The sequence below is a fragment of the Chenopodium album genome, chromosome 12, assembly GCF_948465745.1.
Source record: "Chenopodium album chromosome 12, dcCheAlbu1.1, whole genome shotgun sequence".
Lineage (NCBI taxonomy): Eukaryota > Viridiplantae > Streptophyta > Magnoliopsida > Caryophyllales > Amaranthaceae > Chenopodium > Chenopodium album.
Genome location: NC_137845.1, coordinates 6,171,235 through 6,198,986, shown reverse-complemented (window position 1 = coordinate 6,198,986; position 27,752 = coordinate 6,171,235). Strand labels below are relative to the sequence as shown.

Below are 27,752 nucleotides of genomic sequence, written 5' to 3'. Positions count from 1 at the left end.
GGGCACATCTAGTGAGTAGACGTGCCTAATTTTTCCTTTATTTTATCGGTAACAAAGTTAAAATTTATAGAGTATGTAATTATTTGAATTGAGCATTTAAGTCGACCTATCATATTCTATATTCTTTTAGCCAAATAGGTTTAGATAGTATTGATAATTTAAATGAATTCAAATGGAAATATGTAGTTCAAATGAATTCTTTCACCGTAAATTTATTAATTAAGTTGAATACATAAATGATTAGTTTAGACATAGTTAGGATAAAACAAATCCTATATGAAATTGGTTTATCTCTAAAATGCACAAATGAACTATGAGTAATTATAATGATTAGCCAAAATGGTATCAAAACAATGCAATGCTATTAGCCTATTATGACCAAAAAAAATTAAGTCACTTGATTCAAAAAAAATATTTTTTAAATAAAATAAAATAAAATTTAAAGGAGGAGGAAAAAAAAAAATCATGTTAATCTCTTGAAATTTTTTATGTAATTTGTCCAATGACAGGTATAGCATTTATTTTGAAACGATTTTTTAATGGAAGAGCAAATTACAAAGAGCAGAAAATGGAATAAAAAAATTAAAGGGTAGGACTAAAGGGACAAAGGAGAGTGAGGTTAGGTGTGCCTCTAAATGGGTTGTGCTTAAGAGCACAAGCAATATTGACTTGTTGTTAGCATTGTCCATTGAAATTAACTTTTTCATGATCTTGAATATTAAGTAAAGATTACATACACCACATATGTACGACCTGTTTCCTATGACATACACCACATATGTACGACCTGTGTCTTGCCTTGGGGCAATATAGATTGTGAGGACATGAGGTAAGAAAATTTTAGTGTATATGATTTGCTTTGTACATTATAACTCATCTATTTTGTAGATTCATAAAGAACAAATCCGTTAGGTAGAATTCAAACCCTAATTTGAAAATAACCATCCAAGGCATTAACTTAGCTAAATTCAAGGCCTCAAGTAATATGAAAAGCACCAATAGATTCAGATCCACTATAGTTGTAAGTCCTGTAACATGGTTTCAATTAGTGCAGATGATCATCATGGTTAATGCTCGAGTTTATGTTGTGCCTTTTGACCAAAAAAGAAAATACAAGCAAGTGATGTCCTTGCGTGTTATTTCAATTCCCTCGTAAGAAATGGATAACATTAACATTGCATCTCCCATTCATCCACTTCTTAGATGTACTCAGCTAGGACCAAATAATAGGATTTCATAACTTCTTTTCTTTCCATTGCCTCCCTCAACAGCTAAGCTAATAATCCCAAGACCAGCACTTAATATAGCTAGATCCAGAATTCATGTAGAGTAACAACAAACTGTCTCGAAGAGGATCTCACAACTCACAATTTATACATATACATATATTCATACATATTTCTTAACAATACATTTTGCTTTGTTCTAGAGCTAGCAACAATTGTCGCAAAGATCAAAACAACAATCGATGCACTGAAAACATGCGAGGGCAGCACATACTTGGGAGAAAGTGATTATGCATCGATCATTCACCTTAGAGAGTGTCTGTATAAAACACATGCAACAGAATCGATCAAGCAACTTGCCACAGTAACCAGTCGCAGCATTGACTAAAAACTCTGTTGTATCAGGAGCTTTCACGACCACCCCCGGAGGCAAATTTTGGGCAGTCTTTTCCAAATCCCCAAAGCCAACACCCATACTTTGCAATAGAATTATCTTCTGACTTCTAATCATCTTTTGCAGACTACTTTTGTCATATGCTTCTTTCTGTATAGATGATAAAAGGAACCAAGAGTTGTATGAAAAAATTGATCATGGTCAAATTGTGGTAAGGCCAAATGGAAAAATTCATAAGCAACCTTAAACTCGATAAAAGATGTGAGACATGATAATTTAAGGTTATAGGTTAATGCGGAGTCATATGCTTCATTTTATATAAGGGTTAGTGTGAGTAAGAGTGTCTAATTGTGTCACAAACAAGAAAGGGTTATATCGGTATCAGCTTAGCAAATAGTATTTTACTCAGACGAGGACAAAAATCGTTCAATGAAAATATAGGCTAAAATTATATAGCCTATAAGAAGGTAATACTCAATTTTCAAGTATGTTATGTGATAAAAGAGACTTGTCAAGAATAATTGCATTGCAAAGGTGGATCCAAACATTAAAAAAACGATCTCCAAATACATACCCCTTGTATTGTGATGGCATCCGGTCCTTGATTCCACGCATCTGTCTGGAAAAGAATCATGCGAGTGTATTCTGATAGGACTCCTGTTTGCATACTTATCTCTGCTACCTACAGAAAAACTCAGAAATAAACATGAACTAGATGAGTATACAATCAGCTATTATGCATAATTGTATCAAATATCAATACAAAATAGATATACAGATTCAGATAGATAAAACATTCCAACCTGCATCTCTACTTCCTTGCTTTCCATAAACCAAGCTTTTGCTGTTAGTGCATCAACATGTGCCTTTGCAAATACCTATCCAAGAGAAAAAAAATGTTTAGATCAAACATCATACCAAAAAAAACTCCCATGTATCACAAACTAAAAGATCACATTAGCATAAATATTGACATTAGGACCAAATATAGTTCCCTAATTTTGATTCACCAAATAGATAGCTTAGTACATTAGGCCCAAATAGATAAATTTAGTACATTTAGGTAACGAACAATAGCTTAGTGGTGATAACCAATGCAAGTACAACGAAGTTCACATCCAACAAGCAAAGAATCATAGCATCCTTTTGGGAGTGTCACAAGCATAGAATGGATAGGAAAAAAAATGGAACTATTATGGAAACAAAATATCGGCATAAAAAGATATGCATGATTTTTTTTTTTTAGGAGATTTTGACAAGATAATCTATTGCCTGAGTCTTAAGTTTAGAAGAAAGATCAGAATAAAAGGATATTAAAGCAGAGATCTAAAAAAAGTCGGAGGGCAAAGTCATGACAATTAAGGACAAGAAAATTCCTGTCCATCAGACAGGGAAGCAGGGAAACACAACATGGATGTAAAACCCTTTACCTTTACCCTCATTCTCCAATCCCTCTCTAACGTGCTAAATAAAATCAAATGCTTCTAATATGAACAAAGGATTCCTGGTTATTGGAAAACATGTCTAATCCAATGCAATCAATAACATAATACTAAAACAGACACTAAGAATGACACGTGTCATTTTCTGGTGCTGTTTTTTCCCTCCAAAATCCCTTTCCCTTTTTTTCTTATTTTTTTTCTCCTTTTTTTAGCCAATGTCATTAATTACCTATTATAAGTTATACACAAAATATTCACCAAATCATATCATTTAATTGTGATTATTTTGATTTATATACTTTCCATTTCTGTAATTAATATTTTCCAATCTAGCTATGTACTTTAAGACTACTATCTAATGTAATTTTAAATAAATATAGAGTTTTCAAATGTTTAACATTCAAACCTCAAGTAAAATTAAATTAACTACTTAGACTAAAAAATATATACATCTAAAAGTTAAAAAAATATTTTTCAAGCAAAATTTATGTTAAATATATAAGAATAATAATAATTAAAGATTTTGGTGAATACGTGGGTAAAATATACACTTCGTATAAGATTGTAGCTACTGAAGCAGAAGGTATGATAAGAATTTTAATTTTTTTTTCTACGGGAGATAAAAATGAAGGAATCTACTTCTCTTATGTAATTATGTGGAGCAATATTCATTTATTTTTCAATTAATAAATTAAAATTATAAAAAATACTACTCAAATTACATTCCTTTACTTTTGTATCTACCATTAGTAAATAAGCCTTTTATTACTAATTGAATTATCTTTGATTTTTTTTTTTCCTACAGGATTAATAATTAATAATTTGATTTATAAACCGTGCATTACACGGGCACTATGCTAGTTAACCTATACTAGGAGGCACTCAACAGCTGAAGCGGAAAGGTAAAAATAAGAAACTACTTTGAAATTAAAAAAAGTAAAATTACCTTGTCTAAAGGTATATCTTTTTCCTTCCATATCTTAAGGTCTGTCACAAAATTACTCATATCTGCCAAGGTACCACGAACCATAAGAGATTCTGGTAGCTTGCCTTCGTATCTTCCTGATATTATAATTGGGCATCCATATGAAAGGTCTTGAATCATGGATGGATACAGCTGCACAAAATAAGCACAAGAAAATTTAACAATAAAAAAAAAAAAACCATTCCATTCAATAAACTACTATCATGTATCAAACAATATGATAAATCTTCAATGGGCCAAGCACAAGCATATGCCAAAGAATTGTCTGACTGACAACTTCATTAGTCAACCTCATTCTACTTTTTCCACTTTTCAAAACACACAGGACATCTTTTTTTGTGGAGCAGGATCATAGCCAACTAGGGAGATAAACAAGAGTGTACACTTCTTCAACTTCTAAAAAATCATTTCTTGCAGCTTCTGAAACAGCTTCTAAGATTATCAATAAAAGACAGGTCTGATTCAAAGTCGTTGGGAGCACAAAACTAGCACACAATAGTTGGGAGGATAAAAAAATCTCGGATTGCAGCAAGCAAACAATTCTAATTTCTTATCTTATGAAGAAAAAAAAAATGCAGCAAGGCATTCCCAAATCAGTTGCCAAATATTAATTTAAAGTTCAAACATGTATCTCACCGTGAGTGATTGAACATGGCTCAAGCCATCAACTTCAATATTTGAAAGAATTACTTGCGAAGACACTGTGCAAAGTCTCTGCAGTCGAGGAGAAATAGATCCTGGGGAAACAGGAAGGGCTTTATTTATACAGTATGGCAGTATGCCATCATCATTAACTTGAAAATGCTATACTGCTGATCCATGTTCACTGCCTCAATCTTTCTAACAATTACATACATACTGGAAAATGTATTAATATAAAACCATTACATTTTAGAACCTAGAGCAAAGGAAGAAAAGGGCAGTCTCGCACTAAATAGTCCTATGGGAATTGGGAAACATATCAGCAATGGTTAAGAAATGATGATTAATTAGCCAAAACTTGATAGTTACTCCATACAGGAGGCCAAATTTTACCTTGGTGCTTCTTAGGAACCTAGTGTGAAAAAGTACCAAATTCCCTATTACATATAACTATAAGAACCTGCTCACTCTAGTAAATGTGTGAAATGATGCAAATGCTCCCTTTTTTTTCCCATTGCATCACGAAATTTCTGCCATGATGCCACTTTCGCATTCACCCATCAAAGTCATAGATTGCACGCATAGTAAAGAGCAAATAGAGTATTACATTATATTTTTTTGAAATTGAGTATTACATTATATTTTTTTGAAATTGAGTATTACATTATTTAAATATGCAGCAGTAATTCAAATTGTATGTAGTAGTAGATATTAGTCAAGTCACTCAGTCTGCAATTTTAGTCTATTTACTCATCAGTGTCATAGAATACAAGCTGGTTGAAGTGCAAATAGAGATTTATTAATGGAAGTTATTTCCAAACTTTGATAGTAGAACAATTAACAATTTTCTCCAGCACATATATGAAGTATTTATTCTTGATTAGTTTATCAGTTGCAAACATGGACACGCATGATTGCATATTCAAGGCTAGAGCAGTAACATATGGAAGACAATAACTAAAACACAACAAAGAAGCAAAGCTCGAATAAATAGAATTTACCAGCATCATAAGCAGCATCATAATGGCCTTTAGCTTTCTGTGCCAACGTTTGCAGGAAGTAGTGATTACAATATGAACCTGTAAAGAAATCCGCAAAACAATGAACCTGAAACATATTTTGGAATGCTAAGCCCCATCCCCAAAGGCCCAAACCCCCTAAAAAAAATGACAAAATACATTGCTCAGTACCATTTTCCAACAAACATTATAAACATTACATGCTTACCTATGCCAAAGGTAGAAATACGGAGAAAAGGTAATTTTTCCTTTGTTGTGCAGTAATCTTGCACAACATTGCAAATGTCTCTTTCATTTTCAACAGCACCATCAGTAATAAGAAATATATGAGCCATTGAGCTGCTGTCATGTGCCACCATTTCTAGAGCCTGTACAAGCAGCAAATGAGACAAGACAAACACAAGAATGCAGAATTTTATAAATCAAATTACATACGCTGATACGCATACACAACTTTCCCAGTGAAAAAGTACAGAAATATTACATGAACAGGTTTATAATAGATCCAACAAGGCATAGCAGTATTTTTTATAGTAAAAGCAACACTTTCATTCAGAAACACCACCTAACCTGCTACTTTTCAACAGGACATATTGAGAGATAGAACAGCATTTATTGCAAAAAGAACACTTCTTAAGCTAGCTATGGGGAAAAAATGAACAGTCACATACATGTATAAACATGATCACTGCAGTGCATTGTCGATAGAGCTACATAGTAGAGTGAAAATAACGCAGAGATAAGCTTTTTAAGACAATCAAAATTCACACGAAAACTAAGAATATGTTTCACAAGGAGATTATATGTATGGACATCACCATTCACCACCATACACAATATAAATAAAATTACAAAGCAGGCTGAAAGTATCACAGACTGTTTGTAGTCAATTATAAAAATCAAGAGAAAAACTAAAAACCTGCTTCATTGGGAGCAAAAGGTTTGTGTCTCCCTCTGGAATTAACTTTATGCTGATCCACTCACTGACTCGTTGTAGTGCTTCATGGGTTGCCAGTTCCATTGATGAAGAAAATGAGTGACTATCCCCATTAAATGCTATGATGTTGAAGAGATCATCTTGATTTAAGTTGGATAGAAATGCCAAGACTTCCTTCTTGACGTTTTCAATAGGAGCACCTTTCATGCTACCACTTATGTCTACAAGGAATATGACTCTCTTCTTAAACACCTAATATAAATGTATGTAAAAGGGAATTAATATATAGCCAGAACCATTTGTTCTTCAATCACTAAAGGAAATTAAACACTGCAAAAGGTGCAAGACAGCACAATGGTGAAAATTTTTTAAAAAATCGATAATGAAACTGACAACAAGTTAGAGGAGGTAATCATGTGTGATGAAGAGTGAAGTCACCTTTCTATTCTGAGTTTCCCCAGGGAAAAGATAAAAGGAAAACATTTCTCTTTTATCAATATCATTTGAAGAAGGAGAATGCAATAGAAATCCACCATGTATGTCACTAAAAAAGACCTGCAAGGAAAGAAATAAACAACTTGAGCAAGCATGAAACCCAGGAGTCCTGTAATTCAAGATGTGTACAGCACTGTAATATGCATAATTGCATATGATTATACACTAGTAATAGGATTTTATACAAGAACCAGAGTATAATGTCTTACAGAATATAAAAATTCAAAGTCAGTCTGCGACCAGGTATCAATTTCTTCTTCATACAAAAAACCAAATTTGCCAACCTGACGCTTCAGTTCCTAGAAGAACGAAATAATTATATGACATACAGACAATGTTATTAACAATAAAAAAAAAAAAATAAATAAAATAAAAAAACAGTAGTAAAGAGTAAACTTATCAAGAAATGAAAACGAACCTATAAATAAAAATAGTAAATACTTGTAATAAGCTTATTAAGAAATACAATGACAGCATTGGGCAAGACAAGTACCTTCAACGGGTGGGTGGCAGCTTTGCATTGAACTTCTGCATTAGTACCAGAATTGACATTCAAAAGTATCTTCTGTTTTTTAGAAATTTTCCCACCTGGAGTGACATACACTGGAAAACTAAATGGTAATTTCAGCAAGAACCAACCATTCTCGTACATTAACCTCTGGGACCACTTAACTTTAACCAGAATCTTAGATCCTCCTTCAACCTTGAATAACAAATTAAATCTGTCATTGCTAAGAAATACTAAGAATTAAATGTAATGCACACAGGTACACATCTATCGACCTTTTACTTTATTTTTGGTACGTGAAAAGTGGAACATATATTTCTTCCAATCATCTTTGATACTATTTAAAATCCCTCCACAATTGCCTCCAGCCTTCAGAATTACTTACTCTTGATACTTTGCATTGCCAAGACAAATGAGAATTTGCAAGTAAAAGAATTTTTTGCACAAGACTCTTTAAGACACAAAACTCTATAAATATCCGTTAACTCCATTTGGAACTTCAGCATTTACCTCAGTTAATGTTATTGCCTGCAAAAGCTTGACCAAAGTTATTGCCTGCAAAAGCTTTTTGCTTTGCCAAAACTTAAAGACTCGTATGTCTCAAGGAAAATGTGATTGTTCCAAATTCAAAACTCCTTTTAATGTTTCTAAATTCAACAAATCGATCAGAGCTCTATCTAAGAACAGCCAGCATATAGTCCAACTCTTTATCATTTCTACTTTTCTAGCACTCTCTCCCCTTAGAAAAAGATCAACTCCCAGAGTTCCCACAATCCAGGATACGATATGTTATCACTCGTATCAGCCACATGAAAACCACTAAAAGTAAAGAATGTATAACCTTAGGGATCTTCAGAGTGAAAATATTGGGCTTCAGGAAGCCTCCATACTCAATTTTGTCTGATCCATCCAGATCTGCTGCATCTTCTACCTTGACTAGCTGAGAAAGATATGAACCTCCAGAAGCATCGATTTCAAAACCTAGAACTGAACCCTGTTAGCCAAATTATGGTTTTCTTGAGAGCCCACAACAAAAAAATAAACCTTGTAAAAACAAAATAGCAACGATCGCAAGGGATATGTGTGTGTGTTTACGTGTGTGTTTATGTAAGATACCTAAAAGCTTCATGAAATGTAGTGACTCTCACCACAAGATAAGTTTTCATCATAAGCAAGACTCTCCCATGAACATATATATTTATGTATTGACTGCTTCAAAATATAATGGACAAATGATTTAAATTATAAAATCTAGTTCGTTTAGCCTATTGTATGGCCAAGTTTGAAAATGAATTTTAATCAAAACATAGACAAATGAAGATTGCATAAATGCATGCACAATACACGTGCAATTTTGTAGTGATTTTTAAAACTATAAATTATAAGTCCAAGCATATTTGGTAACACATTTTCATGTTATCATACTTCAATCACATTAATCATCAAAGCCTATGCATAACCGTTGCAATTACATGGATTCTGTATTCTATGTTTTCAAGAGAGAGGGAGAGAAGAGTGGCGGGGGGGGGGGGGGGGGTCTTGTATTGTTGACTTTTTGTCATTATTATCACATCCAACTAGGACCAGAATCATCAAATAACTCCAATTTCATAACTCCAATACAATTCATAGCATACACATGTACTAAAGAGCCACATGAAAGGGTTATTAACAGAACAGAGAAGAGCCACAGAAAGCATTAGGCACCAAAATTTGATCAGGAGGAAGTATGTCGCAAATATGTTTCACGAGCCACAAAGTTTGACAGCTGTACATAAAAATTCTAAGCCGGGACCACTGACAAAACACATTCTGGTTTTCTGACAGCTTTGCATTGAAAGGCCCATTTGCCCTGCATAATTGCTTGGCAGTAAGATGAGCAATTTCCCAAATAATAGCCTCCATTCGGGTTCCAAAATGGATTCATTGAAAACAAAATGACAGCCCAAAATATAGACATTCTGCACATTCTGCTACAGTGCTACCTTCTTCCAAAAATCATTATTCTGTACTCACATTCTGTACTTTTGGGATTAAGGCTTTGATTGATTGATTGATTGATTGATTGACTGTACTAAACTTCTATATTGGCCTATTGGGTATGCCTGCTAACTTCTCTTTGTAAAACATCCACTCAAATCACAGTGGTACCTTATAGGGAAAAATCTGGCTATGATCACTTTGTGCCATGTCATGATCTCGGCAAAAAATTAATAAGGCTTGATCCTAGTTAAGGATGACATAACTTTTATTCTTGTCCAAACCGACAATATTATAACTAATTCACTTTTGAATTTTTGATATACAGAAGTATAAAGCAAAGATTACTCGCAATGCTACCAATTTGGCCCAGAATTTGCTCACTAGAAAAATTGTGCCACAAATATATCGTTATTAGCCAAAAAGTTTGAAAACTTTGCAGCACCTAATGATCCTTATCAAGGACCGTTAGTAAATAATTGTACAAGGTCTGTAAATGCCATAATTGCTAGGTCCTAAGAGGCCCACGTACTATTCTGTAAAGTCTAGACAATAAATAATTAAAAATCGGTCCCAAATTGGATTATCCAATGATTCATATAGAAAGCAAAAGGAAGATCCAAAATATTGCATAAAGATTTGGCATTTTGCTACCTTCGTTTTTCCTTTTTTTACTTATAGGAGTTGTAGACACTATTTTGCTGCTTTTTTCCGTTTATTATCACTAGCGCAATCAGCTAGATTCTCTGATAAATACTCCACAAAGTAGCACCTTATGCCAAAATTGCAGCTGCACATTATAACTGTCCACACTCCGTACCAACAAAATAACGTACTCCATAGAATAAACATACCAGCAAAATATTGCACCACTTTTGATATGAGAGATATTATGTACTAGTAATAGTTCCCTTATTACGATCAAGGGCCTCACCTAAACGTTGGACTTTTTTTTAAATGACAATAACACAATAATTACTCTTCTTTACTTACTTTCAAAAATTTCATATTTCTATACAATTCCAAAAGGGGTATTACATCTTTTGTCTATTCAAAAATTCAAATCCTAAAAAGTTTTGTAATCAAAAGCCATCATGATTGTTCAGCAAAGTTGTATCGCCATTAAAACATCGACATAAATTTAATGTTTTCCAATGTAGGACCCTATAGTCATTTCAAGGCCAATAATTTTGCAGATGAATGGCTATTGCCTTCCCAATTTCCCATCGCTAAATAATACTAGGTACCAATTAGTTTGAGTTGACAATTGGTAATTAGACTAATTACGTACCATTCACAACCTAATTTTTGAATGTCAAGTACTCTGTCAGTATTTACACAATAAATCTCCAGGACATCCCCAAGCTATGGCCACTGCTCACTACATTATCCACCCCCCATGTGCCGATCCGCCATCACCGGTACAGGGAACTGCCATACACCACTGCCCATAAGTTGGCTCATTAAATAATGACAAGTTAACCCAGTATCCCACAACAAATGTGTCATCGTTTTAACCTTTCAACAATTGATGCTAGTTCAATTAGTATCATATGAGATGTTTAACAATGTATCCTTAAACAAGGAATTATCTTTCTTAAAGATAAGATTTTCTCTTCATGAGACGTCCAACAATTTATCCTCTCTTCCTATTTCGAATAAGGGAATTGTTAAAATTATACTCAATATACTTCCTCCACTGTTTTAGATTAAAAACTTTTTATACGTTCAATAATTAACATGGTCAATCATTAATAAACTAACAATTACTTCGTAATATTTAGAAAGTATAAAATAAAATAAATCTTCCCATGGTGAGTGAGGTCATGTTTGATCCATAATTATGGATGTCAAACTTTGATAATTTTAACTACTCCATAACATAATATGATAGTAACAATTGCAAATGTGTCAAAAGAAAATTAACTTTTAGGGGCAGATTGAAAATTTGGGATAATTAGGCCCTATTCTATGAGATTTAAAATAAATAAAAAATAAAAAATAAAAAAAATCAATTTAATAAAAAAAAATTCCATTTTAATAAAAACAATTTTTAGTCACTAAAAATTACAGTAGCAATTTTCAAAAACAGATATTTTATGGAATCACTAAAAAAAATTAAATAAAAGAATTATACTTCCTCCGTTTTTTTATAGTTGCAACAGTTTGACTTTTACATTATTCATGTGTTTCACTTTAACTAATTTTGACGATTTATATATAAATAAAAATATACTCATATGGAATCTTGTTAGATTCGTCTCGATTAGTACAATTTTAATATCTTAAATTTATAATTTTTACATATTAGTAATCAAATATATTAACCATTCAAAACATACATCGACAAGCGTGAAAAAAAAAGTGTTGCAACTATAAAAAAAAATAGAGAGGAAGTATTGTTTACTCCCTTTGTGTTTTAATAAAGGTTACAATTTGACCGACACGTAGTTTTAGGTAATTTAATTAAGTTAAATAAAATAAGAAGTGAGTGGGTTAGTAGGAGTATTAAAAAATTGTAAAAAAAAAATAGTGAGTTTATTAGTTTATTGAAAAATAATGAATGTAAGATGAAAGAAATAATAAAAATAAATAAAAATAAAAAAGTATTAGTGGCTTTGGATGGAGACCATGAAAGAAAATAGATATAATACTCCGTGTTAAAATGTATTCCGTAGATTTTTATAAAAAAGGAAACCGCATTTGGTAAGTATAACACTTATTAAAATACGGAGGGAGTAGTAAAAATTACGGAGTATTTAATTTCTACAAAATAAGTTCAATCACAAATTCTTATATATGGCTTCTTTCAAAAAAAAAAATCTTATATGTGGCTAGCCACATGATGTGGCCACTTCACATAGTCACATATAAGGCAATTAATTAAATAATAGGGAGTTACGGTGATGAATAAATGGGGTTACCTTAACGTATATTGGTTACTTAAATGAGAAAAATGGATTACTCTCTTAAATAAGTAGAATTATTTGTTCATTTTTTAAAACAAAATAATAAGGGCCACTCGAATGAACAAATAGGTTTATTTATTTTTAAATTACTTGATTTTATTCGTGTAATGAATTTAAGTTATATTTATGGACAACATAGAATTACTTTTATGAAAAAATAAGGTTACTCATACATATAAATGAAGATTAGTCTTGTAAATCAATGTGGCCACATACAAGACTTATTCTTTCAATTCAACTAAAATAAGGCGTAGAGGATGGAACCTTAGTTTAGGATTTTTTTGACAAATTTAGGTATCGGTACATGTTTTATTAAGGTAATGCTTAACTAAAAGAGATATCAGCTTTTCAAAAAGAAAACTAAGAGATATCAAAAATTGACCCGGCATCGACAGTAATTGATTCAGATTTCAGCTTATATAAGAGGCTGGGAGCAATAATTAGATGACTTATACTTAAATCAAACCAAATGAGACCCAATCTAATGTAATCCGATTCATATTTCGCCATCTATTGGAACAAAGGATTAAGATGACACAAACTTAAATTAGACCCGACCCAACTTAATCAAACCCGATTCAATCACCCGTTTGACGCACTCTAAGCTTAACTAATTTTGTATGCACGCAATGTGCGCTAGTAAAGCATTATTTATGATGCCAAACACTAAAACAGATTTCCAGATATAAAGATAACGACTAAGCTAAACTCTGTATTTCAAGTCAAGTTTATAAAATTGGACACCAAAATTCTCACACAAATTCTTAGTATTATTAGGGTTACTTCATCAGTGTTTTAGGAGTTACTTTTTTCTTTTACAACCAGCCACACCATGTGGCCGGACACTGAGACACTTGAAATTCTCAAGAGTTACCAATAATGCTTTCACTTAAAAGTTAAAAATCCTTAAAAATTAAAAATTTTCACGATTGCATATATCATTTTCCTTTAACCTAACAACCATTAAAAAAAAAAAAAAAAAAAAAAAAAAAAAAAACAAACAAACAATTAATAGTACGAAAAATAAAAATGCAACAAAACAAAAGGCATGAGTAGCAAAATACCTGCTCTCCCATAGGAATAGCGAGAAGACAATCACACTTCTGAGCAGCATCAACACAGTGCAAACGCCAAGTTCCACTCAAATTAACAAACGCCATATCCAAATAACAATCAACCTCAACTTCAACGCCGTACATATGAAGCGGAATCAATGCCGGAGGTTTACACCGGCCATGAACATACGGTTGATAACTCTTAATGTCAGGATTATCGATCATCGAAGGGTTAGAAACCACCGCATAAACCATCGGAGAAGTCGGAAGAAGAAGCTGATCTTCCGACGAAGACTTCTCCATAACCGACGGAGGTTGCGGCGGCTTCATCGACGGGTCTTTTCCGTAGTAAATGCGTTTAGAGAGCTTTAAGCCGAGTTTAACTGATTTGTGGAAGTCATCCGCCATTGTTGGAGCTTGAGGAGAGAGAAAGTTTTTGGTAGTGGAGTTTGAAGAGAAGGGATTGGATTCTTTTTGAAAGTGAGGGAGGGAAGAGGAGGTGGTCTATGTTTGGTGAATTTATGTGAGGGTAAATTGGGACCGTTTTTTATTATTCTTGACTTTTCGTTTTTTAGAGAGTTTTTTTTATAAGGGGAGAATAAATAGGATTAAAAAATTTGAGTGTTGTTTTCAGGAGTGTTGCAAAATTGGTTATTGTTGCTTTGTTAGGGAATTGGACCATTTGGTATTCGACACGTTGAAATATGGAAGGATGGAATGGGAAGTTCACCGGCCAAATTGGATTAATTTAAGTACGGAGTAATGTTCTTAAGCTAGTTTGAAAATATATTCTCCAATTCTTTAATACTTTAAAATTTTATGTGAAATGGTAATGCATCGAGTTTTACTTTTAATATCAAAATATATTATTTAAGTTATAACATATTAATTTATGATTTAAAAGGGAAACATAATAACTAAAAATAAGCACTCTCGATCAAAATTTAACACAAATTATTTAGCATATAAAATTGAATGTGCAACATAATTTTTTTTTAAAAAATACGGAGTAGCAAAGATAGTAAGAATAATAGCTTATTCTTTATTGGTCTTGCGTGATGAGATTTTAGTTGGTAGAAATAGTGTAAAACATAAAAATAATGCACCCGGTTAAAAAACATAAAATATACCATACAACATGAATCTAGTAACATCTTGTATGAGCTTACATACATGAGTATATAAAAATAAAAATAAAAAAATAAAAAAAAAAACAAATGTATACATCATTACATTAATTAAGGATATGAATAAGCAAGAGCTTAAAAGTTGTAACTAGAACAATGGAATTATATTTGGCTTATTTTAAATAAAGATGAATAATCGGAGTAATTAAGTTAAGAAGGTGTTTTCATTCATCTAATTTTTACTTGTCTAAATGTACTTTATACGATATAAACTTATCAAATTTATTAGACTTTATTATTAATTACTTTTAGCTAAAAATGAATTTGGACTACCCTTAGCTTATCATAACTTAATTATTTTGTCCTTATTTGAGCATTCTTTTAGGATAAGTGACAATAAGTGGACAACTATAGATAAGAGATTAAAAATAATGTAAATAACCCCAACCTTTACATATAAGGAGCTAAAAATGAGAAGAGGAAAAAAAAAAAACAAATGAAAATATAACACGCATTTGACAAAATCCTAACCTAAAGTGGTATTAATTTGGGAAAGTAAAAAAAAATTACGTGTTGATCGGTGTAATTGATGGTAATTTTTAATCTAATGTTTCTACTTTTAACTAGCTTATGCAAGATCTCGAGAACATTCGGTAGCTTTTGTAAAAAGTAAAAAGTAAAAAAAAAAAAAAAAAAAAAAAAAAAAACTAATAATACTCCGCATAATTCTTGCATTATTTTATTTGTTGAACCTCCCAGAAAGGACAATATTTATTTTATTTTAAACAAAATCAGGTGGGACAATCGATAATGTCTGATACTATCATTGATTTCATTCATTCAAGATTCAAGTCATTTAGTAGGAGCATGGACCACAGCCCACGACAGTAACAATTTAAAAGCAAAATCAATAAAGTTAACCTTAAAATAATACTCGCTCCATCCTCGAAAAAATATCCTTTAGGGTTGATTTTGCGGGTATTAAGGAAATTAAATAAAAAAATATAAAAATATATTAAAAAGATAAATTTATATGGGGTTTGTAAAAAAGTAGAGAGAGAAATTACTCCCTCCGTTTTTTTTTATTTGCATCACTTGGTGATGCGCGGAGTTTTAGGAGTGTAATATTATATTGTGAGTGGGTGAATAATTTATTATTGTAAAAGTAAGATGAGGACCATGTAAAAGAAAATAGTGAGAAAGAGTAAATATTTTTATTATATAAGTGGGGACCATAAAAGAGAAAGAAATAATAAAATAATTTAAGTGAGGTTTGACGTAGGAGAGAAAAATGATAAAATATACGTAGTATAAAGTTACTAAATAAGGAAGTGATGCAATTAAAAAAACACTCATAAAAGAAAAGTGATGCATTTAAAAAAAACGGAGGGAGTATTAAAAGTACATGAAAAAACAAAATATTATATGGAAAAACTAATTTTGCACAAATATTGTTGTAAATTGGTGGGTATTTTAATGTAAATGAGTCGATCATTTAGAGACTAAAATTAGGCTAAAATGGTCGAACTTTTAGAGACGGAGAGAGTAAGTAATTATACAGTTAATGGGGCCAAAACTGCGTTAATTAATAATTATGCTTTTAATCTAGTAAAGGAATGAGAATAATGCATATCTTGCCGTATTGGTGTTGGCTAATGATGAGCATGTGCGTAGCTTTGCACTGAGATTTGAAACCAAATGAATGAGAACAGCAGAATAAAGACAAGAAAACCACTGCACACTACTCTTTTCACTTTTTCACGAGGCTAGGGAAAAAAAGATACGATTACTTGCCATCATTTTGGGGTTAAATTGTACTTAAGTAATTTATTAATTTGTTGATACAAAGGCACATGAGACATGACATAGTATAATAATGTTAATGTATTATGCTACATAATTTATTAGTTTGAGTGGCTCCTAATAGAAGCATTTTGTGGCAAAGTATCTATAGGATCAATTTCCTTTGTTTTTTTTAAATGAAACACTCTACATATTTACGCAGATCTATCTAAAAATCTATATACGTTGAATATAAAGACAGTGGATTATGATTATAATGGTTGAAAGAGCATTTTAACCATATTCATAAAGTCACATTATCAAACAACGTGACATTTAGAAGCATTAGCTATAGGTTAAACATTCTATTAGGGAGTCTAGTCTTGACTCTTCTGTGTGCTATTCATTCTTGTTTGGCTCTTAAAATCTGATTCGGCTGTGGTTGAAACAACTCGCAAAATTTAACCATTTCAGTATTTCACCTACTTCATTGCCCTCAACAGTTTCTCGCACCTCTATTGAAGTAGAATGGTTTCATGTTCTTTCATCGAATGATTATTTTACTATGTTCGTATCTCTTTATCAAATTTCAGTCTGTACCCAAATTCCTTTTATAATACTCCCCACGTTTTAGTAAAGTACTTCATATTGACGGGACACATATGCCGATACAAAACTTTAACCAATAATATCTTTAATTATCAATAACTATAAATTATAACAATTGAATATTAATAATCTACGAGTACTTTTTAAGACGATTCCAACAAAGTACCACGAGATTATATTTTTTTCTTATGTACAATTCATAAACATTAGTCAAAGTAGGTCTAATAAATAGTGCCAAAACTCTGAATAAAACACTTTTTTAAAAAAATCCCAAAGAGAGTATGAGACAAAATTCTATTTTTTGCATGTCAATCTAGTAAGGTTATATTTACTTCACCTTAAAATAAAATATTCAATAAAAATAATTTTAGTCCTGTAAAAATAAGTTTAGTTCAATAAAAATAATTCCAGTTTAGTATAATTAATTTCAGTTCAGTAAAAATCAGTAATTGTAAAGAATAAATATAATAAAGAATCAGTAAAAATAATTTCAATTTAGCAAAAATAATTTCAGTTCAATAAAAATAATTTCAATTCAGCAAAATAAGGTAAAGTGAACAACAGCCAATTTAAGAGTCAAATGTTGAATAATTGACATCAACAATGCAAGGATAAGGCTCATAAGCTGATATCAAACTAGTTCAAACACTTCAAAGTACAATAACACAAACCATTTTCCTTACATTAGTTTTATTTATTTATTTTAAAAACATACTAGTAATAATACAATAAAATTTTTGTATGACTTTTTGCACACTAATTAAAAAATTAAGAAGAATTACTAAAGCGGGGTATTATGTGGAAAAAAAAAATAATCTAAAAGTGAGTCATTTACTCATTTGTACATTGAAAGTAGTAAGAGAATAAGGTGTTGTTTGGTTAACCTTCAAACATGTGTGAAATGAAAATTCATGGAAATTTGCAAATAGTGTAGCCATTTCGTTAACAACAAAAAGTGAAAATGAAGGAATTGAAAATTCATAGGAATTTTGACTTTCCATAAAACAAAACATGAAAAGTTAATTACTTACTTATACTCATTTCCTAAGAATTGTACGAGGGAAATAAATTCTCATGAAATACAAATTACCATTGGAATTTAATTCCTTTGTTAACCAAATAAGCCCTAAAAGGTAAAAACGTAACAAACTATAATCAAAAGTGGGATAAAATAACAATGTAAAGACTAAATGTGAAAAGTATAGGGAAGTTAAAGAACAGATGAAGTAAGTATTAAGTTAGGTGTTGTTTGGTTACACTAAATTTTCATGGGCACTCAAAATTCTTAAAAAATGTAAAAGTGGTGAGTTGTTTGGTTAACAAAAAAAGTGTAAAAGGGTGGAAGTTGAAATTTCATGGAATTTGAAGTTTCCACGTAATGTAGGAATTGAATCCCCCTAGATCATTCAAAATTCCCATGAATTATAACTTCCCTAATACCTACCAAACAAGTTAGATTAATTCCTACAAATTAATGAGCGAAATAACTTCCCATAAATTGTAAATTACCGTGGGACCTGTTAAAAGATGGTTCAAGGGAGTGGGATGAGGAGAAGATTGGTAGCCTGGCCTGTTTCGGTCTAATGTTCGAGATTTTATCAAGTCAATTCCTCTTTCAAATAGGTACAGGAAGGATGCTTGGTATTGGCGTTTATTAAAGAAGGGTGTATATACTGTGAGATATGGGTACTGTTTGGCGAAGTTGGGGAGCTCTCATCAGCAAAACTAGGTGAACGATGATGCTATTTGGCGCTCTATTTGGAGAATTAATGGTCCCCCGAAGTTACAATACTTCATTTGGAGCGTTGTCAAGGGAAATTTATCAGTGAAGGAGAGATTGGTACAACGCAAGGCCGGTCCGGAGGGGTAGGCCTCGAGTGCGAGCGCCTAGGGCCCATGCCAGAAAGGGGCCCAAAAAAAATCCGTTTGTATAGTTGTAGAATTTTACTCTGTAGTTTTTACTCATTAGAAAAAAGCTACTTTGTAGAAAGATAATTACTGCATTTAATTAGCAATTAACATTAAATTACTTAGATGTCAATTAGGTGGAGATAACAATGCAATATAATCTCTTCACTTCTTCTTCTAATCTTCCGGATTCTATGAGTATCTACTCCAAAATATTAATCTTTTCAATTACACCGTTTCATATTTATTTAATTGCTGAAACATTATGCAAAGTTATTACTCTAGTATTGTGTATGGAGACATACTATTCAAATAATGTAAGTTATTTTCATTGTTTTATATTTAATGCTATTGCGTATAAAAAAAATTTGTTTATGTAATTTAGGGGTCCTTTTCTCATATTATGCCTAGGGCCCATAAATTTCTAAGAACGGGGCTGGTCTACAACGTCACATTATTCTTGATGCTTCTTGTCAATTGTGTGGGTGTAGTAGTGAATCTTTTCTTCATTCACTACTATATCATGATGTTGCTCGACAGATTTGGTCCATCAGTTCACAAGTGAACAATTTAGTAAGGGCTCCAGCTGGTTCTTTTGCTGAGTTTTGGGAGTGGTTGTGTAGCAAGTACAATGCTGAGACTGTTGGTAATATGGCCACATTAATGTGGGCTGCTTGGAGATGTCGTAACCTTGTGCTCTTTGGTAATGAAAACCCAAATCCTGTAATGCTTGACGCAGGCTTTCTCAAGTATGTGTAAGAGTACAATCTATATAATGGGAAGGTAATCAGACCTGCTGGCCTTGTTGCTGCTCCAGTGAGTGCTGATGTGTGGAAATGTCCTCCTGAAGGGTGTGTGAAGGTGAATACGAATGCCTACTACCCAAGTGATGGAAGATATGGACTTGGGGTGGTATTCAGGGACGAAAATGGTCTTCTCCTTGCTCTAGCAACTCGCAAAACTCACGCTGCGTCTCCAGAATGTGCTGAAGCTCTAGTTGTTCGCTATGCTCTCCAATTGACTCGAAGACTAGGTTTTACAAAAGTGTGGGTGGAGTCCGACGCTATAAACGTCGTGCAAGCCATTCGATCAGATGATGGTGGTCAAGCTCCTTTTAGTGTGATTTTTGATGATATGCGGAAAGATAGTTTATGTTTTGATACTCTTCTTTTTCTCATGTTAAGCAAAGTTGTAGTACTTTTGCCCATCTTGCTGCAAGAAGGGACACCTGTTGTAATGCGGAACATGTTATTTTGAGTTCCTTTCCCCAAAGCTTCACCACTTTGGCGGAATCGGACATTACTTAATAATACAGACAACTATTTTTTTTCAAATAAATAAATAAATAAATAAACGTCTAAACGATTATCTTTTTTTCAAGGAAAAATTACCCGCAATAATCCGACCTTTGGCTCATCCGCCCAAAATAATCACACCTTTTGATTATTTTTTAATAATCCAACCTTTAATGTCAATCCGCTTAAAATGGTCCCAACCGGTCATTTAACTTGTTATTGCGGGCCATTTAAAGCGGATTAGTATTAAAGGTCGGATTATTAAAAAATAATCAATCAAAAGGTGGGATTACTTTGGGCGGATGAGTCAAAAATCGGATTATTTCGAGCAATTTTTCCTTTTTTCAATTAAACGTCTAAACGATACAAGAAGATTAGATATTGTGATTTGTGAATTCAATGATTGGGGGGAACTGACAATAGGGCTGTACAGAGTTTGGTCCGGACCGTAACCAAACCAGACCAAACCGCATTTTAGCGGTTTGGTTTGGTTTACGGTTTGAAAAAATACGGTTTGGTTTCGATTTTTTGAGAAATACGATTTGCGGTTTGGTTTGGTTTTTCAAAATTTATAAACCAAACCAAACCGCAAACCAGTAAACCGCAATTTATATTTATATAATATTTATAAAAATTAAAATAGTTAATAAAAAATTTAAAAGAAAAAAAAAACATTCAGTATACTACATTGCTACTACTCTACTAGTCTACTATAGTCAATGTTAATCGCCACTTTAAAAAAACTCACAGTCATTACTCATTAACTCATTAAGTCATTAGGTCATATAACTGATGCTCTTAAGTGAAAAACTCAAAAACCCCTTCGCCACTTTCTTCTTCGTTATTATCGCCGCTGCTCAAAACCTCCTTCTATCGCCGCTGCTCTTAGACTCCTCGACACTCCCACAGTCCCACCCATACTTCTTGTATTCTGCTCGCTACTCACGGTTCTCACAATTTCAGGTTTGATTTTTTTTTTCTTCTATAAATTACATTACTAATGAATTGTAGTATAATCGATTGAATATGTATATTAAAACCCTTATTTTTTTAATTTTAGAATCTCTACAACGGCGTCGAGTTCTGGATCTTGCGAGGTAACTTTGATTAAATATGTATATTAATACCCTTTTTTTTTAATGAATTGGTTATGTAACTAATTATATATAATTTTTGTAATTGAGCTCAGATGTCAAACACAGAGGATAATCCCTTTACAATCCCCGATACTGAGGAAACGGTGGAAACTGATAATTTATCCGATGACCATGGTAAGCTGAAACCAAGAAGGAAGGCAATGAAACCCAGGTCAGATATTTGGGATCACTTCTCTAAGTATACGGCTAATGGGGTAGGAAGGTGTAAGTGTAATTATTGTGGGTTTTCTTATAAGTGCAATCCAAATCTAAATGGTACTAGTACTTATAGATCACATTTAAAAAAGTGTTCAAGTTATATATACAATAGTTGCAAAAACCTAGGGCCAAAACAAACACAATTGAGTTTTGGATCTAGTGTAAATGAAGATGGGGCTAAAGAGGTGTCCATTAAAAATTGGGCTTTTGATTATGAAAAATGTAGAAATGCTTTAGCTTACATGATAATAGTTGATGAACTTCCATTTAGACATGTTGAAGGTCAGGGCTTTAAGTTCTTTTGTTCTCAACTACAAAATAGGTTTGTAGTTCCCTCTCGAGTCACATTAGCTAGAGATTGTTATCAAATGTTTGTGGATGAAAGGTTGAAATTGAAAAGTTTTTTAAAAACAAATTGTAGAAGAGTATGTCTTACAACGGACACATGGACTTCATTGCAAAGAATTAATTACATGTGTTTGACAGCTCACTTTGTTGACAATGATTGGAAATTAAATAAAAGAATCCCAAACTTTTGTCCAGTAACAAGTCATAAGGGTGAACAAATTGGTAAAGCTATTGAAAAATGCTTACTAGCTTGGGGTCTTGAAAAAGTGATGACCATTACCGTTGATAATGCAAGCTCAAATGACACTGCCATTGCTTATTTGAAGAAAAGAGTCAATAGTTGGGGAACAAGTGTCTTGAAAGGGGAGTATATGCATGTAAGATGCATTGCTCATATCATGAACTTAGTGGTAAATGATGGCTTAAAGTTGGTTGGTGACTCAGTGAGTCGTGTTCGAAGTGCAGTTAGGTATGTTAGATCCTCCCCGGCTAGACATGAGAGGTTTAAAAAGTGTGCCATTGAGGAAAAAGTTCCATGCCAAGGCTTGTTATGTCTAGATGTCCCAACCCGATGGAACTCCACTTTTTTGATGTTGGACACTGCTCTAAAGTTTGAAACAGCATTTGATAGATACGAAGAAGAAGATCGTTACTATGAGGATGAACTTTTGGATGTTCATGGGTATGGGAAAGGGTTGGGAAAACCAATTGACACTGATTGGAATCATGTGAAGCATTTGATTAAATTATTAGAAGCTTTCTATCATTTGACTTTGAGAGTCTCTGGCTCATTATATGTTACTTGTAATAGCTATTTTCATGAAGTAACCGATGTGGTTGCTTGCTAAAAGAATGGGGTAACAACCATAATGCTAAATTTAAATTTATGGCACGTAAGATGAAAGAAAAATGTGACAAATATTGGGGGGATCCAAAAAAATTGAATGTAATGTTGTTTGTTGCTGCTGCACTTGACCCTCGATACAAATTAGAATGTGTGGAGTATGGAATTTGTCAAATGTATGAACCAGAGGAGGTTGCTACAGTTGTATGCAATCGGGTAAAGAAAGCTCTCAAAGATCTGTTTGAAGAGTACAAGTGTTCAAACTCTTCTTCATCTTCTTTCCCTCAAAGTGGTAATTCTGGAAATGATGGGGCTAATGTGGATCCCGTAGCTCAGAATAAAGGAATCATTAGATCTAGGTACAGGAAACTCAAGGCAACAAAAGAAGACGGTGATGGTAAGTCAGAGTTGGATAAGTACTTAGATGAAGAATGTGAACCAGATGTGGATGACTTTGATATCTTGCAATGGTGGAAGAGTGCTACAACAAGATTTCCTATTCTTTCTCTCATAGCTCGTGATGTGATGGCTATTCCCGTGTCCACTGTTGCTTCCGAGAGTGCTTTTAGCACCGGAGGAAGAGTTCTTGACCCTTTTCGAAGTTCGTTAAGTCCTAAAGTAGTGGAGGCACTTATATGTGCACAAGATTGGCTTCGTGCATCACCTATTGATGTTGAAGAGAATGTGGATGATGTTGAAGAATTAGAGAAAGGTATGCATTTTTTTCTTTCTAACAATTTTCAATTTTCAGTGTTTTGCTAATTATTGGTTTCATTTACAAATTTTTTATTATAATTTTTTTTTATTATTTTCAGACTTGTCCAAGATCAGTTTAGCTCCGGGAATCATTGATATTGCATAATGTAGCCCCTGATGTTGTCAAGTTGCTGCCAATTATTAAAAACTACGAAGTATAATGTAGTATGAATTTTTTTTTTCTGGACAAATGTAAAAGGTTTTTATCCACTATAATTTGTTATGTATTATTTTTTTCCACTATTATTCAAACTTATAATCCGTTTGGGCTAATTATTTGAACTTTATTATAAATTTATTAATATTTGACAATTTTTAGGAAAACAAGTCGTCTCATCATAAACCGCAAACCAAACCACACCAAACCGCATTATTACGGTTTGGTTTGGTTTCAATATTAATATGGTTTGGTTTGGTTTGGAAAATTGACCAAACCGCATTTTGCGGTTTGGTTTGGTTTATACTCAAACCGCACCAAACCAGACCATGTTCACCCCTAACTGACAATACGTACAATAATGAACTGAAAATTATCAAATGATGCTTTACGGTAAGGCCACGAAGATTGGGCCATATACGAAAACACAAGCCCATAACACAACTGGGTTACAGAAGTGGCCCACTAATCCTTTTAGCTAAAATCCAAGCTTATAAAAGTACATTCCCATAGTTCCATACTCTCATATACTCCCCCCGTTTTTCTTTAAGTGCATCACTTTCCTTTTATGAGTGTTTTTTTTTAAATGCATCACTTCCTTATTTGGTAACTTTATACTATATTTTATCATTTCTTTCTCTTCCATGGTCCCCACTTATATAATAAAAATATATACTCCCCCTCACATTGTTTCTCTTTCATGGTCTCCATCTAACTTTTACTATAATAAATTATTCATCCACTCACAATATTATATTACTCTCCTAAAACTCTGCGCATCATCAAGTGATGCAAATAAAAAAAAAAACAGAGAGAGTATAATACAAGCAAAAACTACACTCCGTATGATTCTATTCGCGCAGGACAATGAGTTACAAATCGAGATTGACTTAATGATAATCATTTTACCTTTCAATTTTGAGTATGAGCCTTTAATTTCTATCAATTTTGAGTTTCAGCCTTTAATTTCTATGTATTTGAGGTTATTTATTTATTTTTATTTTTTAGGGTAAGAAGAAGGACCCTATTGAGCCGGCACCTCTTACAGGTTTAGCCAGCTCAGCTTCACAGGTCATCACTTGAGAGTAGGGGGGAGGTAAGGGAATCCCCTTACTCCTAAGCATTTTATAATTGGTGGGGCTCGAACTCGTGACCTCAAAGTCACAAGGTGAGTTCCCCACCAACTCCACCAAACTTTGCTTGGTATGTATATGAGGTTAGAGACCCCTTGTTCTACCCTCACTCTCAAGATGTCTAGTTCACTAATCCACTAAATGAGAGCGAGGATATCTCACGTGGTTAGAGCTTTACTAATCCGTTTAATGAGAGTGAGGATATCTCACGTGGTTAGAGCTTCCCTCCTGATTTTAGTGAATTTTGAGATCGATTCTCATCACCTGCTCTTGTGGCTCTCTGAAGAAAAAAAAAATGACTTATGCAGAATTTTTGTGCGGTAGAACAATCCTCCTTAGGACCTACCTAGAATGGGTGTAAATGTGTAATGGGAGGGGAAAAAATATACGAGCAATAATTCTGGAATTTTTAAGGTTTGGATTTAGGGCCCGCCTAGATTCCAAGAAGTAATTAAGGGAGTAAAAACAATGGAGCAAAAATTACAGAGGGATTTGTTAGGGAGTGATATTTACTTTTTCAAGAGTTTGACATCTTTCTTGGGGTAAAAGCAAAACTTTCATTTGCTTCATCTTCATCCTCCATGGCAAGCCAAGCTTGAAATAGAGTTGCACCATTGAACGGCCCACCACATCAACCACCTTATAAACCCAATCCCTTTTGCAAACTACCATCAATACCCAGCTTATCAAAAATAATACAGCAGATTTAAAAAAGGAGAGGCGAAAGAAAGAAATAATTCATAAAAAATACTCAATGAAGATATAATTCAACTCTTTTATGATAAAATTTGAGCGTAAAGGTTGTCGATCTGAAATTATTGGTCAATTTCGAGCTCAAATGAATTAAATTTAGCTTCCCTTGCTCATACAAAAATGGAGCGAAGATGATGGCGGAAAGAAGTGACGGCGGTAGAAGGGAGATGGTAACAGTAGTCGATGATAAGCCTTGGCAGTGGGTGGCGGCGGAAGGTTGAGGATGGGCCGGTGGAGTGGTGGTAGGAGATGGAAGAGAAAGAGGAGAGAGATGGAAGAGAGAGTAGTAGTTGTTCATGGGAAATAAATTACTCTAGGGGGAGCCTGGGTAATTTTTACCCCCATTTTTAGGGGAATATACTACCCTTTTAAAATATTACTCCCCATTCAAGCAAATAAAAAAATCTGAAATTTTCCACACATAACTTTTACTGGCAATCCAGGCGGGCCCTTAGAGTAATTAATGAGTGGGTTAACCTATTCCTTTAAAAAAGAGGTTAATAATTAGGGCTGATCAAAACTATCCGAGAATCCGAAAATCCGAAAATCCGATCCGTATTTGATCCGATTTTTTGGATATCCGATCCGAAAAAACGGATATCGGATACGGATTCAAATACTGATTTTCAAATTTTCGGATATCCGATATCCGAAAAATATCCGAATATTATCGGATATTTCTTACAGATATCCGAACTGATATCTGAAATTGTAAGCCTGATATGTATATGACAATACATTAGTACATATAAAATTTTCAAAAATATTTTTATAATAATATTATAAAATAATTTTTAATGCCCAACAAACCTAGTGAGTTCTTAGTTCTCACCTACTTCCGCCTCTTTCTCATCTCTCTAAAAGGAACCCTATATTCCAAACTTCGCCGTTCAGTCGCCAATTTGTTGGTTTGTTCTCCGTTGCTCAACAAATCACCATTCAACTCTCCTCTGGTAATTAAAAGATTATAAGGATTCATCTGTTGGGAATTTTGATTTTTAATATGTGTATGTGTCTCCTCTATTGTTGGGTTTGCTCACCAACTTGTTGGTCTTATCGCCAAACTAACAAAGAAGGCTGCTACTGTTATAGTTTTTTGTATTTGTGGTAATTAAATAGACTTTATTAGTTTATTATGTATGCCAATTAAATAGTCTTCTAAAAGACTACTATGCTTAACGATACAAAAAGCAAAACATTTAATGAGATTTATACAATTTTCATTAATATCGGATAATGGATATCCGAAACATCCGATCCGAATGATTTCGGATATCGGATATCGGATATCCGAAATTTTCGGATCGGATTCGGATATCAAAATCTAATATCCGAAGGTTCGGATATCCGATCCGAAATGTGATTTCGGATCGGATATCCGATCCGTGAACAAGCCTATTAATAATTACCCACCTCCCTTCTAGTATAACTATTTTCCCTGTAAAAAAAGAAAAAACGCTCTTCTGCTATATTGTACCTTCCTTCTCTCTTGCTATATACTCATCTCCTTCACCTCCATATCCCTCCCACCCAATTGAAGTTGTTGGCTGCCATTATAGCCGCCACCATAGCTAATCATTTCCGGCAAAATAACGAACAAGTACCTTAAATTGCAGCCATTGGTTGAAGAGATAGTTGAACAAAAGGTTAGGGCTTTTGATTTTTCAAGTGAGGCGATGCTCGTGGTGGTCTCAAATTTGTCAATGACATGGTGGTTGACACCGATTGCCATGAAGTGGTGGTCTTTACCCCAAGATTGTTGCCAAACCTTAGAAAATTAATTATTACTCTCCAAATTAATACTCTAGCTAGTATAATGTAGCAATTTACCTCCTCTTCATAATCTAGAATTCCAAACATGTCCTTTGAAGTGAAATAATGTCTTTTTTATTTTATTTATTTTTCTCTTCTGTTGTAATTTTTACCCTTGAGATATTTAATAAGAGCATGTTTGGTATGGGCTTTTTATAGGGCTAGAAATGGAATCGGGTTACCATTTCCGTTAGAAGATGTTTGGTTAAAGAGTTAAGTAA

At 33.1% G+C, this 27,752-nt stretch overlaps 2 protein-coding genes across 4 annotated transcripts; one reads left to right on the top strand and one right to left on the bottom strand.

The window, feature by feature from the left end:
* Positions 1-1,139: 1,139 nt before the first annotated feature.
* LOC145571787 (uncharacterized) lies at positions 1,140-14,120 on the bottom strand. 3 transcript variants are annotated; one of them, XM_081630819.1, is made up of 13 exons: positions 13,662-14,120; positions 8,490-8,642; positions 7,634-7,843; positions 7,350-7,439; positions 7,084-7,200; positions 6,628-6,897; positions 5,917-6,076; positions 5,691-5,768; positions 4,684-4,784; positions 4,009-4,179; positions 2,424-2,498; positions 2,195-2,302; positions 1,140-1,770 (listed from the first exon to the last, which is right to left on the bottom strand). In XM_081630819.1, the coding sequence occupies exons 1-13, from the start codon at positions 14,058-14,060 to the stop codon at positions 1,432-1,434; spliced, it is 2,271 nt and encodes a 756-aa protein (XP_081486945.1). In that variant the 5' UTR covers positions 14,061-14,120; the 3' UTR covers positions 1,140-1,431. The 3 variants fall into 3 exon arrangements, with proteins under 3 accessions (XP_081486945.1, XP_081486947.1, XP_081486946.1); XM_081630821.1 differs by lacking the exon at positions 13,662-14,120 and adding an exon at positions 8,765-9,145 and having other exon boundaries at positions 1,142-1,770; positions 8,490-8,629; XM_081630820.1 differs by lacking the exon at positions 13,662-14,120 and adding an exon at positions 9,074-9,141 and having other exon boundaries at positions 1,142-1,770.
* An 8,842-nt stretch (positions 14,121-22,962) lies between these two features.
* Positions 22,963-23,782, top strand: LOC145570733 (zinc finger BED domain-containing protein RICESLEEPER 2-like). Its single transcript, XM_081629882.1, has 2 exons — positions 22,963-23,632; positions 23,736-23,782. Exons 1-2 carry the CDS (start codon positions 22,963-22,965, stop codon positions 23,780-23,782), a joined length of 717 nt encoding a protein of 238 aa, XP_081486008.1.
* The last annotated feature ends 3,970 nt before the right edge of the window (positions 23,783-27,752 follow it).

What these genes read in the sequence shown, in the direction of transcription:
- LOC145571787 (XM_081630819.1), bottom strand. Translation starts at nt 14,060, where the DNA reads ATGGCGGATGACTTCCACAAATCAGTTAAACTCGGCTTAAAGCTCTCT. An exon ending in GGGAAACTCAGAATAGAAAG is followed by an intron (nt 6,898 to 7,083) that starts GTGACTTCACTC and finishes CATTTATATTAG; the next exon opens with GTGTTTAAGAAGAGAGTCAT. An exon ending in GCAAGGAAGTAGAGATGCAG is followed by an intron (nt 2,303 to 2,423) that starts GTTGGAATGTTT and finishes GTTTTTCTGTAG; the next exon opens with GTAGCAGAGATAAGTATGCA.
- LOC145570733 (XM_081629882.1), top strand. Translation starts at nt 22,963, where the DNA reads ATGGCACGTAAGATGAAAGAAAAATGTGACAAATATTGGGGGGATCCA. An exon ending in TGTTGAAGAATTAGAGAAAG is followed by an intron (nt 23,633 to 23,735) that starts GTATGCATTTTT and finishes TATTATTTTCAG; the next exon opens with ACTTGTCCAAGATCAGTTTA.